General features: G+C 53.0%; 1 protein-coding gene across 5 annotated transcripts; it reads left to right on the forward strand.

Annotated features, from left to right (window-relative positions):
• Positions 1 to 4,630: 4,630 nt before the first annotated feature.
• Positions 4,631 to 15,542, forward strand: LOC108163645. 5 transcript variants are annotated; one of them, XM_033397388.1, is made up of 6 exons: positions 4,631 to 8,310; positions 8,391 to 8,529; positions 9,770 to 10,009; positions 10,098 to 10,564; positions 10,626 to 10,795; positions 10,861 to 15,542. In XM_033397388.1, exons 1-6 carry the CDS (start codon positions 4,834 to 4,836, stop codon positions 13,604 to 13,606), a joined length of 7,239 nt encoding a protein of 2,412 aa, XP_033253279.1. In that variant the 5' UTR covers positions 4,631 to 4,833; the 3' UTR covers positions 13,607 to 15,542. The 5 variants fall into 5 exon arrangements, with proteins under 5 accessions (XP_033253279.1, XP_033253316.1, XP_017154584.1 ...); XM_033397425.1 differs by having other exon boundaries at positions 10,629 to 10,795; XM_017299095.2 differs by having other exon boundaries at positions 8,391 to 8,424.
• Positions 15,543 to 15,549: the final 7 nt, after the last annotated feature.

The following is a 15,549-nucleotide window of genomic DNA, read 5'->3' on the forward strand; positions in this document are numbered from 1 at the left end:
TGCTCCACAGATTATTAACCCTCCAAAAGGGTCAAAATGTTAACATTTCCCACAGTCACGAAAGGGTGGGGAAAAGAGACAGAAAGGAAGACATTTGTCAATGGAAAAGTTTTCCACAGCTAGTTTAGCCTTAAAACGCTGTATTTGAATGAGCTTTTTAGCATAAAACAGTTAAATTACCTTAAGGCTGATACAATCCAAGCAATAAATTTGACATAGGCATGCTGAAAGTAGTAAAAAAAAGCCCAAGAAAATGGCAAATGGCTCTCGGCTACAATTCAATATGGCGTAAAAAAGAATGACACTGCGCCACAAAGAGAAGAGCGATAAAGAGAGGCGAAGAAGAGGGCGAGATAGAGAGAGAGAATAATGGAGTGCTGGTGTATACATATGTACCTATGTACGTGTGGTTGAGTACCCATAAAAGCCTTGTTTGCGTGCTAGTTTTAACTGTTTTTTCGGTGTTCTTGTGTTGGGCGGCACACACACCAGCGCCATTGGCTTTTCACAGGGCGAGAAGTAAGGAAAATAATGTAAGACAGCCACAAATGCTTTGCTTATGAAAACTCTGCGAATTCGCCGCGATCATAGGTGGCTCTCTCTGTTCTTTTGATTGCGAGTCTGGTCTGTCTCCCTCTCTGATTCACGTGGGTTTCCATATGTCTGCCTGTGTGCGTTGATTTATGATTGTATGTAGTGTATCTTAGTCGATTGTTGTCTGCTCTTAGTCGATTTCGATGAGCTTTGGCTTTGCCGGAAGTTTTCTTTTTATCCATATATTGCCCATTCCGTCTTGCCCTGCCGTCCGCTTATCGCTGCTTCTGCCTGCCACTGTACTGTGCTTTGCTTGCCTTTCATCTATCCATGTAGCTGCGTGGCGTTTTGTCGGCCATTTCGTTTTCCAATTGCCTTTAGCACAACACACGCACACTCCGGACTCACAGACAAAGCGTGTGTGAGTTTCTCTGTAAGTAGATGTGTCTCGCTGAGCGTACAAATAATTTCTAGGTGAAAAGAATGGGTGGGCGTACTGCAAAAAGCCTTACAGACATGTATTCCACATGGAATCCACACTCTTTATCATGTATACCACTTATTTGAACAAATTGAATGGAAAACCAAATCATTTATGCAAAGGATCATCGTTAAAAAGTGATTAAAAATGGAAAAAGGGGGAAAATTACAGGAAATGGGACTAAAAGTGCCCATCCCAGACAGGACAATCGATCTAGGGGCTCGTTTGTCGTGGTCAATGTGACTAATTGTTGATGTCATTGCATAAAAGCGAGGGGGCGGTGAATACCATCAAGAACTGGCGTGTCCTCAATCGCCGCCATCCTGCCTTTCACTTGACCCAGTTCGAGGGAAAGCCATTTTCCACGACTTATACAGTTCATACATATGTATGTATGTACATATATTATGTACATAATATGCACGCGGCCAGCACAAGCAAATGACATTGTTAACGAAAACGGCTCGGCTCTCTCTTTCTCCTCATTCGGTGCATAATATCGCGATGCAAAGCTATTGATTTTCCCTTTGCCCTTCATTGGTCGCCAAGTGTCGCCGTTTATTTGCCAATTAATTTTGACTTTTACCCAGCTACCGTACTCCACTCCACTCCATTCCTGCTATTTTGTCCGATGACTGAAAAAGAAGGGGGTGAATACTATGTTCTGACGGCAACAGACGCAGGACGCCACCTGACACTTGCAGGATTCCCTTGCGCCTGTTACGCACATGTATTCGTGCACGTCTTCCGCTGCTAACACCCCCACAGGATATGAAAAAAACATGGGACTCAGACACTTTCCAAACAAAAAGATCACTTCAACAGAACAGCGTAGCATCGGATGTGGGTGGTGAAGATCGGAGGGAGTTCGGTCGGACGAAAACAAGGAATCTGCAGAGGATCGAGAACATCAATCGGATCTATTGAAAAGTTCGCTTTTTTTCGCTACCCAGATGCTACACACTGCCGACACACACTGATCCGAGTCCTTTTCCGTCGGAACAAAAGACGAAGCAGCCGTCACGGCGAGATATGTAAGATGAGAGCCAGACGGCGAGAGTGAGAGAGGCCAACAAACATTTGGCAAATATAACAGACAGCCGGTCGCGATTAGGTCGAAACTGAATGCCCTGCAATGGCAAGATCATAGAACGTATAATATATACATATATGGGAACGCTAAAATGTAGAAGTTATGAAACACTGTATATGCGTGTATATTTATATAGGTATATTGTGTATCAACAGGCATTCATCCCTTGTGCGTTGAAAACAGTTTAAGGCGAAAGAAGTGTATCTGCTAGTGGGTGTTGCACACGGCAATTGCCAACTAGCGGTGGCGAGGCGAATGTATGTATGATTTTCGCCGCCATCGACATCGTCGGCGGGCCACTCGCTGCACGATGCTCTCTTGCGGCTCTCTGCGCTGCCTCGTTATTTCGCTTCGCACCGTGTTTGCGTTCACAACTCATTCGGTTCGGGTTCTGCATTTTATTTTATTATTATTTTTTTTTGTTTGTTCTGCTCCTGCCTGGGTGCAGTTTCTTCGTAAATCTGCTCATCATAGGAGTTGGCGCCCTCTCTCGCGCCGACAGGGAATGTCGTCGTCGCATCGATTCAGTGAAAATTAATGCGGAAAATTCGCAAATGGACATCTGAACAGAAAGAGCATTAAGTAGGTAAAGTATTCGCGTTTGCGTTTGTGTTTCTTTTGGTTTCGTTTCGTTCGGTTTCGGGCTCGGTTTCGTTTCGGCTCCCGCTCGGTTTCAATGAAAAAGCAAATGCGAAAAGCAATTCAAAAGTGAAACGAAAGAGACAAGTGAGTGCTGTTCCGTTCGCGCGTCATGCTTGTTGTTGTTGTAGCAAAGAAGAGAACAGATTGAAAAGAAAACAGCAAATTTTGTAAAGTTTGCTTCATTTATTTATTTTTTTTGTTTTTTTCGCAACTGTTTTTTGTCGACCCTTAGGTCCGCACAATTTCCACAGTTTTTCATTTGGCCGAACGTGCATGCCTCTCTGTGTGCGTGTGTTGTGTGTGAGAGTGAGTGAGTGAGCGAACGAGCGAGTAGTGTGGCTCTCTGTTTGTGTGTGTTGTTCGAGAGTTGCCGAGGCGGACGTTTGCTCGCCAACGAACGCTGTTGGCAACTCTGCCAATTCTTGAACAACTTTTCCATTTGGTGAAAATTCTTGGGCCAGTTTCCGCTGGCCCGGCACGGCCTGGCCCACTGAGATGGTTTCGCCGCTCTTCGTATGGCCAGTGTGGCCAGTATTTACAATTGCCCTGCCTGCGCCTGGCCTGCCAACGTTTTTGCACACTTTATGTACATGAGAGTGCTATGCTATATTCCCGTCGCTAGTGTCGCTAGTGGCTGTGTGTGAGTGCATTCTACATAATAGTGTACACACACATAAATACTTCATCTTCATTTTGTTATTTGCGATTCGCTTTTACTTCCTTTATTCGTCTGTTTTGTTGTCGCTCGGCTTGCTGCTTGCCTGGCCCCGCTGTCTGCCGCCTCCGTCTTCTTCGTCTCGTATCGTCTCTCCGTTGCTGTCACTGTCACTGTTTTCCCTTATGCTTGCTTTCCACCATCCGTCCATCCGTTTCATTGCTCGGCTCTGCAGAGGGTGGTGGCGATGGCTTCGGTTAATAATGTGTGTGTGTGTATGTTCGTGTGTGTGAGAGAGCGTCAGTATATCTGTGTGTGTGTGTGTCATTAAATCCGTGGCTGTGTGGAAATGGAGGCCGATTTCCTCCGCCAAAGCTGTGCAGAATGCAGCCGCAAGCAGCCTGCAAAAAATGCAAAGCGAAGGTCGCCTCTCCACTAAAAAAACAACTCTCGAGGCTCTCGGTGTTTGCCTGAGAGCCGAGCCTGTGGCTCTGGCTATTATTTGCTTGCGCTAGTCTGGCCACACCAAAATGGCGCCTTTCAAAATGTACTTTAGCTCTGGGGATCGGCCAGCCAGCCAGCAACAGCAACAGCAGGATACCAAAGCACACCAATTTGGGGATTACTCAATGTGCCAATCAATTCCTCAGCTTTGCCTCTGACTCTTCTTTCAGCTTCAGCTTCTGGATTCTGGCTTCTGGTTGGCTTTCCTCACATTCTCCGCTCTCTCTCGCTACGCTCTCTCGCAACCGCAGTTCCAGCTGCTGCTGCCAAAACTTGTTTTCGACTTTACGACTATGCCAGAGCTGAGTCTCTGCGGTGCGGTGCGCTGCGATACGGTGGGGGAGTGGGGAAGGGGCATGATATGGAAACTGCAAAGCATGTTTAATGTTCTAGCCACAGAGGCAGGTTGGCTGCCTGGGCTCCAGCTCCAGCTTCGGCTGAGCTTCGGCCTCGTTCAGGATCAATCCGATTGCTGCCCCACATAACCTCACAAATCAAAAATCCAGGCAGAAAGCAATAGAAACGAATTTAACGAACGGATGAGTGAGCGATTGAGTCCCAAAGAAAGAATGTCGTCTGTCGAAGAAGAATTGTAGGGGGTGTAGCATCCCCCACCAGGGGATGTCGTTTTTGTGCCCGTAGCCCACATGTCGTATTAGTAATCGATCCACACCTCATGTTCTGTTCCCTCCTGTGCTTTCTTGCAGGCAATCCACATCATCATCCAAGTCAACCAATGGGACCAACTCACTGTGACTCGAAGTGGAAACAATCAGCACCGGATTGCCAGGAGCAGGAGCAACGTAAGCAGCCACAGTCGCAGCAGCCACTGCAGGAGGAGACGGAGGAGCTGGCATCATAGGAGCAGCAACGTCCGCAGCAGCTGCGCTAGGTGACGGCGTCTCGGTCACCGGCTCGTCAAGGATGTCCAGCCGTAAGCCAGGAGCCACAGCCACAACGGCAGCCGTCCTGGAGGACACGGCGAATACCTCAGCCACTGTGATCCTGCCAGCCTGCAGCGAGGACCAGTATTCAAGCGCTGCCGAGGAGCTAGCCAGAGCCGGAGCCAAATCCCCCTCTCCCGAGGGGAATGGGGCAGGGGAAAAGACGGAAGAGCAGCAGCAGTCCAGCGGGGATGCGAATCCGAACCCGAATTCGGACCGGAGTCAGTCCTCTCCGGCCACAACAATAGAGGGGGTAGTGGCCTCATCAAAGCCACCCACGCCCACGACTGTCAGCGATGGACTGGGGAGCAAGAGTGTGCGAATAACACGGCTCTCGTCGCCGCTCCTGCTGCTCAGCTCCCCCACAGCTACAGCCTCGAAGCATCGCGAGGCTAGCGAAGACGGCGAAGAGCCGCCATCGTCGGGCAGTCAGAGGAAGAGCTCGGTGGAGCGCTCGGTTGTTGCCCCCCCCGTCATACGCGGACGCAAGTCCATTAAGGATCTGAAAGAAGCCAAAGAAGCCATCGCCAAGCTCGAGGATGGGCCAGGATCAGGGACAGTGCAAGTCAAAGAGGAGGCCATCGACGGCAGCGAACTGGAATCCCTGCCAGCTGCCGATGAAAAAGACAACAAAGACACAAAAGACAAGGACAAGGAAAAGGAGAAGGACAAAGAGCTGCCACCTACGCCGACCTGCAACCGTGTCACCCGCAAGTCGCACGCCCAGGAGCAGGCGAACAACACTCGCGTCACCCGCAATCGTCGACAATCATCGACGGTGGCCTCCAGCGAGCAGCAGCAGCAGCAGCTGCCGACCGCACGCGGTCGCCGTGCCAGGAAGTCCCAGGCGGTTGTCCCCCCGCCCCTGGAGCCAGCCACCAAGCGGAATCGCTCCGAGGACGACGTTGAGAGTGCGGCAAAGTACAGCAAAATTGAGGTGAAGGCGCCCCCACCCGAAGACGAGGTCGACGACGCCGTGGACGCCGTCGAGGAGCCACCAAAGGGCGCTGTTCTGATCAAGCAGGAGCCCCCAGACAGGGACACAGCCACACCCGTCCCTGTCCACGTCCCCGCCGTTCCCACACCAACCTCAGGGGGAGGTCGACGCGGACGCGGCCGGCCACAGACAAAAAATGTCGGAGCCGCGGCTGGCACAGCAGTTTCCCCAGCCGTTGCCTCGTCTACCAGCACGCGAGCGACGCGTCTGAGCAAGACGGGATCGCCGGGTGGACTGGGAATGGCCGCTGCTGCCGAGCCGATGATGGCGAAGCGACGACGGGTGGGCTCCACCACACGGAAGACTGCATCGGCCGGCTCGCTGGCCACCAGCTCGCATGGCGGCGGGGACGAGGACTCCAAGGACAGCATGGCCTCGTCCATGGACGACCTGCTGCTGGCCCACGCCGACATTAAGCTGGAGAAGCTGACGCCGGACTTTGACGAGAGCCTGCTCCTGCCAGTGGATCCTGTGGTGGGGTTGCTGAAGGACGCACAGACGGCCATGGAGGAGGAGAGCTCCACCACCAGCGGAGGGGCCAACGGTCATTCCTCCTCCTCCTGCGTCGAACCGCTCACCGTGGACGCCGATCTGGGGGATGCCGATAAGGATAAGCCGAAGGAGTCGCCCCAGGAGTCGACGGAACTGCCGGAGTCCGAGTCGGAGTCTGCCTCTGGGTCCGTCTCCGCATGCGGAGAGTCTGGCAAAGCGCCGTCACTCAGTCCCGACATAATCAGCGTTAAGTTTTACAAGAAGTTCCTGGCCAACAATCTGGGCATCGAGAAGGACCCGGAGCTGGGCGAGATTGTCCAAATAGCCAGCCACAGCAAAGTGGAAGTCGAAGCGGAAGCGGAAGCTGAATCTGAGGCTGATCCGGAAACGGAGTTAGAAGCGAAAACTGAAGTAGAGCTGGAGCTGCTAAAGCCGGAGTCCGAGACAGAACCGGAGGCGGAAGCCGAGGCAGAAGTTAAGGCCGCGCCCGCCGCCGAGGCCGAGGTCGAGGCAGAAGCCAAATCTGCATTGGAGGACTCCTCGTACTCGAACAGCTCCCTGAAGGCGGGTGCGCTTCGGCTGGACGAGAGCGGCGAGGAGCTGCCCCTCGAAGACAGACCCGCGGATGAGGTCGCTGTAAACGGGGATGATGGCCATGAGGGGGAGGCGGAAGACGAGGAGGGTCAAAAGTCGGACAACTACGACGACTTTGATCACGAGATTATGGAAGAGCTGGCCAAGGAGGGCGTAGTGGATGCCAGGGGCAATGCGCTGAGTCGAAAGGCCGAAGATGAACCTGAACCTGCTTCAAAGCCTGTGACTGAGACTGATCCTGCGGATCCTCCCGATCATCCCGAGGGAGTGCCGGCGGTAGGAGATGAGGAGCCGACGGACGCGGAGGAGAAGGATGTCCCCGAAGGAGCCATGGAGGTAAAGGCATCCCCGACTGTAGCCGAGCAGCCAGCGGATGCGGACACAGAGATGGAAATGGATGTGGATATGGAACAAGGAGCAGAACCAGAGGAAGAGGAAGAGCCAGAGCAAGATAAACCACAGCAGGAGCTGCCGCTGATGGCGGATCACATGGACAACGATTTTCCGGAGGAGAACAAGGAGAACCTGTCCATGTCCAGCACATCCCCCAGGAGGTCCAGCCACGACGGTCTCGACATTCAGCTGACCCTTAAGGATGAGGAGGACGAGGAGAAGCCCCTGGCGACCATAAAGGCAGCCGAGCAGAAGACCAATCTGGATCCAGACGACCTCGCAGCTCCCCAGCTCTGCCTCAAGGCCCTCAAGGACCTCAAGGATCACAAGGACCAGTCCGAAGAGAAAGCCCTGCTCCTGGAATACTTGCCCAACGCAGAAGCCAATGGCAAGCAGGAGGCGGGACTCTCATGTGATGAGAAAGAGCGGCGCGACCAAGAGATTCATCTTCACAATCTCGGCCTCCTCACGCACCAGGCCGCCGAGCAGCGGCGCCAGGACCTGCAGGAGGCGCAGACACGCCAGGCGCAGTACCAGCAACAGCATCCGCAGGCCTATCCGAGCGGAAAGCGACGCTCGACGGCCCTGGCAGGAGCGGCTGCAGGATCAGGATCTGGGTCGGGATCGGGGGGAGGCAGCGCCATCCACGTGGAGTCCAGCGGGACACTAAAGACTGTTATCAAGCTGAATCGGAGCAGCAACGGGGGAGCCAGCGGAAGTGGCGGCGTGCCCACGGGGACTGTCATCCACGGCAGCGGCTCCTCCGGCTCCTCATCCTCCTCCTCGATGGGCAGTGCCACGCGAAAGGCGAGCGCCGCCAGCACAGGGTCAGCCATGGGCTCTCAAGCCCACGGAGTACGCCGTCAGTCCCTCAAGATGACATTCCAGAAGGGTCGCGCCCGCGGCCATGGATCAGCGGATCGCTCTGCCGACCAGCACGGCGTCCACGCCGAGGACTCGTACTACACAATACAGAACGAGGTGAGTGGCTCCCGCAGTGAAACCTCCACCTCCCCCCACCAGCATCTAATCTCGTTTCCATTCTCCATTCTATTTTGCAGAACGAAGGTGCGACCAAGTCGAATATACCGTCGGGTAATCCTGGCCGAAAGACCACTAACCGTTTCAGTTCGACTAACAGCCACCACCACTCGACGATAGCCAAGCACTTGGGTGCGCTCCAGCACAGATCTCTCCTGGGTTGGTTTTCAGCGTCGCGTTTCCGATTCCCTGCCAGCACCTGCTCTCTCTCTCTCCTTCAGGGAATCAAACCGAATCCAATCCTTTCGGATCAGTGTTGCCAATCTGGAATGATCCTTTTTATATGTATGCCCGTCCTTGCGTATATCAGATATCAGATTCCATTAGATGTATTGTACGGGCCAGAAGAAAGCGTTTCCGATCCCATAAAGCATATATGGAATACACAGATAAATAGATTCCTGATGGCACCGAATTTCCCGTGGCTGAGTTCTTTCTCTGCTTCGCTTTCCCTCTTTTCATCGTCCAGTGCAGCGCCCCATGGCGTAGTGAGGGGGGATATAATCATAGGATTATATATGTATATAAAAACCAGATCTGCTCACCGAAAGAACAGAGAAATATGAAGCAGAGCCGCTCATGGAACACGTACTTGTGTTACTCTTTTGTTTTCCGCTCCATGCTGATCGACGGCTCGCTCAGCTCTTGCTATAGCGAAGACAGTTTGATGAAGAGACTGTCGATCGCGCTCAGCAGCTGAGCAAAACAGCTGAGCGGAAGCACAAAGTGTCTGTTTTGTTGTGGTTTGGCAAAAGAAACTTTCGGGAAATGTGGCTCATAGAAGTCTCTCTCTCTCATGCGAACGAATGCACTCTGCATCGCTGGTTGAGCAAAGAGCGCGTTGAGAACAACCAGAACAAGTGGAAGTGTCTTTTCTGCCTGCCAAAAGGAGCAAATAGATACTAATTGAGTGCCGTACATCGCTGTTTGGTAAGGGAACGTCGCTACGTTAGGATTAGCTTGATTTGGAGACGGAATCCATCAACACAAGGATGGAAATGTCAAGTCATGGGTGAAGTGAAACTGACAATCAATCGATAAGCACCGATAAGCACTATTTTTACCGATTTGGCAACACTGGTCTCGATTGAGCTGTAATTATTGCAAGGAAAGACGATTCCTTCGGGCTCTGGGCAATGGATTGATTCCCTGATCTTCATCCGCTTCATGACACCTCCGTTCCACTGCTCATCCGTTCAGGCATCCGCTGAGGCGTCACTTCATCTCCGCTCCATATCATCCAACAGAGAAATAGATACACAGATACACAAACAGACAACAGATAAAGATACAGAAACACAAACAGATACAGATACAGAGATCGAAAGACGGAACGACGGTCGGTGATGGATTGGATTGGCTAACAGAGGTGTTTGTTCTCCATTCTTTTGTAATTCAGATTCATCGCAATCGGAGGGGCATGGTGGCCATGGAATGGACCATGGCTTCTACCAAATGGTCAAGAAGGATGAGAAGGAGAAGATACTGATCCCGGAGAAGGCCTCTTCGTTCAAGTTCCATCCCGGGCGGTTGTGCGAGGACCAGTGCTATTACTGTAGCGGCAAGTTCGGGCTCTACGACACGCCCTGCCACGTGGGCCAGATCAAGTCGGTGGAGCGTCAGCAGAAGATCCTAGCCAGTAGGTTGCCCAACCCCTTCCCACTCCCCTTTCCCCTCCCACTCCCATTGCAAAGATACGCTAATTTATCCCAACGAAAACCTTCCAGACGAGGAGAAGCTGACGGTGGACAACTGCCTGTGCGATGCCTGCTTCCGGCATGTGGATCGTCGTGCCAACGCGGCCCCCTACAACAAGAAGCGACTCTCGGCCCCCGGCCACCTGGAAACAGGTGGTCCCGGCGGCCCTGGAGGCTCCGCCTCCGGTTCCAATTTGGACAAAAGCTATGCCGGCGAGGGAATGCCCACGGAAGGGGTCGAGCTGGGCCCCTCCACGTCGGCGGGGGTTGCTCAGCGATCGTGTGCCGTGAAGGACTGCTGCGAGACGGCTGGCCATCAGCTGCGCCGCAAGTGCATCCGCAAGAGCGTGAAGAAGTTCCAGCTGAGTTTCGAGATTCCCGCCGGCACCTCGATCGTCTGGCTGTGCGAGGCCCACTACAACACGTTCATTCAGTTCTCCGGCTGTGTCCTTTGCAAGCGGCGGCTGGGCAAGAATCACATGTACAACATAACGACGGTGAGTGCATCCCTGCCTGTCTCTGTTGATGGTCCTTATGCTGTGATTCCGTTCCGTCTAGCAGGACACCGATCGACTGGAGAAGGCCCTCACGGAGATGGGCATACCCGTCCAGCTGGGCATGGGCACCGCCGTCTGCAAGCTCTGCCGCTACTTCGCCAACCTTCTGATGAAGCCCCCCGACAGCACCAAGTCCCAAAAGGCAGAGTTTGTCAAGAACTATCGCAAAAGGTGAGTCCGAGCGCCAGTGGCCGTTCTTCATGGGCATATCCTTAGTGATCCCTATTCCCGGGCAGGCTCCTCAAGGTGCACAATCTGCAGGATGCCAGCAACGAGGTCTCCGAGGCAGAGGACGAGGCGGTCGATCGCAGTGCTCACTCCGCCGCCTCCACTAGTGCAGCCGCCTCCACGCACGAGGACGCCGAGATGCCGTTGGTGGTGGACTTCGACGGTCCCACGGACTCCAACTCGAGCAGCTCGTCCATCACGGCCATCGGAGGATCGACAACCGACACTAGCAAGCAGATATCCAAGCTGCAGGCCATCCTGCAGCAGAATCTGGCAGGCGAGGGTCTGGCCAGTGGCAGCGGCAGTGGCAGTGGCAGTGGAGCTGCGAACGGATCGGCCAGCTCTAGTGCAGCGAATCCGGACATATCGAACGTGCTGCGCGGCAACCCGAACATCTCCATGCGCGAGCTTTTCCACGGCGAGGAGGAGATGGGGCTGCAGTTCAAGGTGCCCTTCGGCTGCAGCAGCAGCCAGCGCACGCCGGAGGGCTGGACGCGGGTGCAGACTTTTCTACAGTACGACGAGCCGACGCGCCGCCTCTGGGAGGAGCTGCAGAAGCCGTACGGCAACCAGAGCTCCTTCCTGCGCCACCTCATCCTGCTGGAGAAGTACTACCGCAACGGAGACCTCGTCCTGGGTGCCCACGCCTCCTCCAATGCCAGCGTCTACACGGAGACCGTGCGCCAGCGACTGAACTCCTTCGATCATGGTCACTCCTACGGAGGAACCCCAGCGGGCAAGCGGCCGCCAGTAGTCGCCTCCCCGGGCTCATCTTCATCGCTGGCCGCGTCGGCCAGTGGCAGTGTCCTGGCCACCCCCATCGCCAACGCTAATGCCAACCAATCTGCAGACAACACCGGCCAGGGAGAGCCAAAGATTCCGCTGGTGGAGCTCAACGAAGACGACGACGAGGTCGCCGGGGGCCAGCGATCTCCAAAGGATGTCCTCAACTCGCACTTGGAACGCCTCACCACCGTTTCGGTGGACAAGCTGACCAAGCAGCTCAGCTCGAACGCGGTGACCATCATCGCCCGTCCCAAGGACAAGCCAGCGCCGCCGAGCACCGCCGCCACTGCTACAGGCCCAGCCACAGCCACAGTCACAGCCAAAACAGCCACACTCGCCTCGTCGCCGGCATCGATCTCTTCAGCGTCGCCTGCGTCGTCACCCGAGGATCGGGGCGCGGCCGCGGGCACGGGCACCCAGAAGGCGGTAGCCTTGTGTCCCTCCCAGTTCAAGAATGCCCCGCCCCTGGTGCCAACCAGTGGCGCCAACAGTCGGAGCATCCTCAAGAGCAACCTCCTAGGGACCAACAAGGCCGTTGAGATTGTGCCACTGTCCTCTTCGCTGCCCGTCTCCGCCAGCCTGTCCTCCGCCTCACTGCTCGCCAATCACTCGGCTGGCTCGAAGGCCCCTGCTGCCGTCGCCGCGTACTCCGCCCAGGAGAAGCAGAACAAGATCCTCGATGTGGCCAATAAGCTGCTTAGCAGTAAAAACGAGAGCAAGTCACAGCAGCAGCAGCAACAGGTGGGCGCCCGTCTGGTTGGGGCCATTCAATCCAAGCTGAAGCTGGCCACGCCGATGAGTCTGCACCAGCACCAGCAGCAGCAGGCATCGGCCTCGAAGACCCCCACCAATGTGGCCCAGCTGCTGAACTCGCCGCCGGAGCTGATAAGCCTGGCGCGAAGAAGGACGGCCGGAGGGGGGCCTCCCTCTGCATCGATGGCTCCGGGGGGTTCCAGTCTGATGGGCAATCAACTCAGCCGGCGGCTGCAGCTGCAGCAGAAGCCAGGAACAACTGGATCGGCTGGTACGGGTACTGGAGCTGGAACTGGAGCTGCGGCAGGCAGTCGCGGGCTGGCAGCACCGCCGAACGTGGTCATACTGCCGGAAACACTGACCACTCAGGAGCGGCACGAGTGCAAGAGCTGGAAGCCAACCCTAATCCCGCTGGAGGATCAAAACCATGTGCCCAGCAAGTCGCAGGCCCTCTACCAGACAGCCGATGGCCGACGTCTGCCGGCCCTCGTCCAAGTGCAGTCGGGGGGCAAGCCCTACCTCATCTCCATCTTCGATTACAACCGCATGTGCATCCTGCGGCGGGAGAAGCTGCTCCGCGACCAGATGCTCAAGACCAACGCCAAGCCGAAGCCCAATCAGACACAGTCGCAGTCCGGCCAGAACTCGGACACCTCGTTGCCCGCATACATCACCCAGATGGCCCACCAGCAGCAGACCTCTCGCCAGCAGCTCCAACAGCTGCAGCAGCAGCAACAGCAGCAGCAGCACAAGCAGCACTCACAGCAGCAGATGCCAACACTTCAGCCGGGAGGAGGAGCCGGTGCCGGTGCCGGGCGACTGGCCCGCCTGGCACCCAAGCCCATGCCGCCGCTGAACATTCCGCAGATCGCCAGCCAGGGCCATCCCCAACTGAACATCAATCCCAGCCTAGAAGGCACCAGCGGCAACAGCAGCAACAGCTCCTGGCTGTGGAACAACTTCCCCGACCACAAGCAATATCTCCCGAATGGCAACGGCGGCACGGGCCCCTCCGGCAAGCTGCCCCACCTCACGCCCTCGACTGTCACCCTGAGCAGCGGCAGCAGCCTCAAGTCCGGTCCAACCTTCACCCTGAAGCAGCAGCAACACCAGATGCAGCAGCAGAAGCTGATCGACAACGCCATATCGAAGATACCCAAGAGCTTGATTGTCATTCCGCAGGGTGGCGACTCTTCGGGCTCGTCCAAGGAGTGATGGCGCCCGGAAGCGGTGCCTGCATGTTGCCACGTTGTACGTTGGCATTTGGGAGAGGAGGAATATGGATGGATGTCGCATATTCTACATGTATTCATGTGAGTCAGTCGACATCCCGTAGGACTACGATTGTAGAGTCGCAACAAAATGCACAGTAATACCAGACGAGAGGAGAGGAGAGAAGGAGGAGAAAATCAAGATAGTTTTTAAGCTTACATAACATTTTGTGTGTATAAATCGAGATATACGGCTACGAATATGTGTAGACTTAAGTACAACTAAATAATTAGGCTGTTTGCTTGCGAACTGAAGCTGAAGAACTCTGAGAGTCGAAGGACTCGACGAAGGACTCCAGGTCGCAGCAACTGGTGCCAGCAACTGACACGAAGGCAGATAGAGATAGGCCCTAGATATATATATAACAATACCTACACCTGTACTCTAATCGACTCTAGGATATCCTATATTTTTTTAATAGATTTAACGAGCACATTCACTTGCGATTCGTGTATTATAGATACCAAAATTGCTAGAGCGCCAAGTGGATAGATGTAGAAGAGGCGGTAGAGATTCCACGCACACACACACACCAAACACACACACACTCACACTCACCCAAGCTGATGTTTAAAGGGAAGCAGAGAGTTTCCTCTCTTTTAGAAAGAGCAATCGTAATCGTTACCCAAACGCAAATCGACTAATCGCAACCTTCGGGACAGATCCTCGACTTCACAAGGGGCCCCACTCCTGTGTATGTTAGGCTCCACTGATTCGATTGTAGACTCCTAGATTCTCAATATACCAATTATTTCATTTTCAAGTACTTTTAAAGAAAAGTTCGTTTGCTCGCTTCGTGTGGGTAGATTCCTAATTTATGTTCATTTTCGATTTCCATTTACCACACTCGACACACACTCAAACACACTCACACCCACACACACGTATAGATTCTAATGGTAATTACTATACGATTGTACATATGCATACATATACACAAATACTTATACACATAACATGAGAATGCAAAAATACATAATACAAAACAAACAAAAAAAGCAATCAAATTGATCCATTCGAAAAATTCTAGAACTGTAACCTTAGATCCCTAAGTTCCCAAAAACAAGGAAGGCCCGGGAGAGGATCGGATCGGATTTTGTGTTGTTTTCATGTCTTGTGACAAATTGAAAAGCTTTCAAAAACCCATACAAATTCAATAAATAAACAAAACGTATATACACATATACATATCCGTAAATATATATATATACATATAGAAGATACATATATATAAAGGAAGAAAGAGAGGAGATATTTTAGAGAGCGGCGAGAATACAAATGTAAATTAGCCTGTTAAGCAGTTAAGCATAGAGATGATATATGTATACACTATGAGAAATTCAATTGTTGTTGTTGAACATTGAAAATGTGACGAGTATTTATAAAGCGAGCAAAGTCTATTGATACTGATGAAACAGAAAAAAACGGAAAAACAAACAAAATATCGACACAAATAATAAGAAACCAAGGAAACAAAGCCCTGCCAGGCCCTGCCCTGACCTGCCCTGCCAGGACCAGCATCAGAAAGTAGAACCAAGTTCTCCACACCAGTCCAGGACTCACTCAATTGATTGCCTTTAACGAACTTGGTTTTATACATACATAAATACATATAGAGCCTGTAAGAGTGTGCGTGAGCCAGAGTGTATGGGTGGTATGGGTGCTCTTTTGTGAGTGTATGTATATGTTATATATTGTAAGTTGTAGCTGATAAACCATAACCACATTTCGAAGATGATCAAAACACACACAGATGACACTTGCGACCTACATACATACACACATACAAACATACATATTTATGCAACTATTTTTAAACGCAAGCAAAACAAGATCAACGAAATCGAGAAATAAACTCCTCCCATGTCCAGCTAAGAAAGACCAAC

This window comes from Drosophila miranda, chromosome XL (assembly GCF_003369915.1).
Source record: "Drosophila miranda strain MSH22 chromosome XL, D.miranda_PacBio2.1, whole genome shotgun sequence".
Lineage (NCBI taxonomy): Eukaryota > Metazoa > Arthropoda > Insecta > Diptera > Drosophilidae > Drosophila > Drosophila miranda.

What these genes read in the sequence shown, in the direction of transcription:
- LOC108163645 (XM_033397388.1), top strand. Translation starts at nt 4,834, where the DNA reads ATGTCCAGCCGTAAGCCAGGAGCCACAGCCACAACGGCAGCCGTCCTG. An exon ending in ACTACACAATACAGAACGAG is followed by an intron (nt 8,311 to 8,390) that starts GTGAGTGGCTCC and finishes TCTATTTTGCAG; the next exon opens with AACGAAGGTGCGACCAAGTC. An exon ending in TCAGCAGAAGATCCTAGCCA is followed by an intron (nt 10,010 to 10,097) that starts GTAGGTTGCCCA and finishes AAAACCTTCCAG; the next exon opens with ACGAGGAGAAGCTGACGGTG.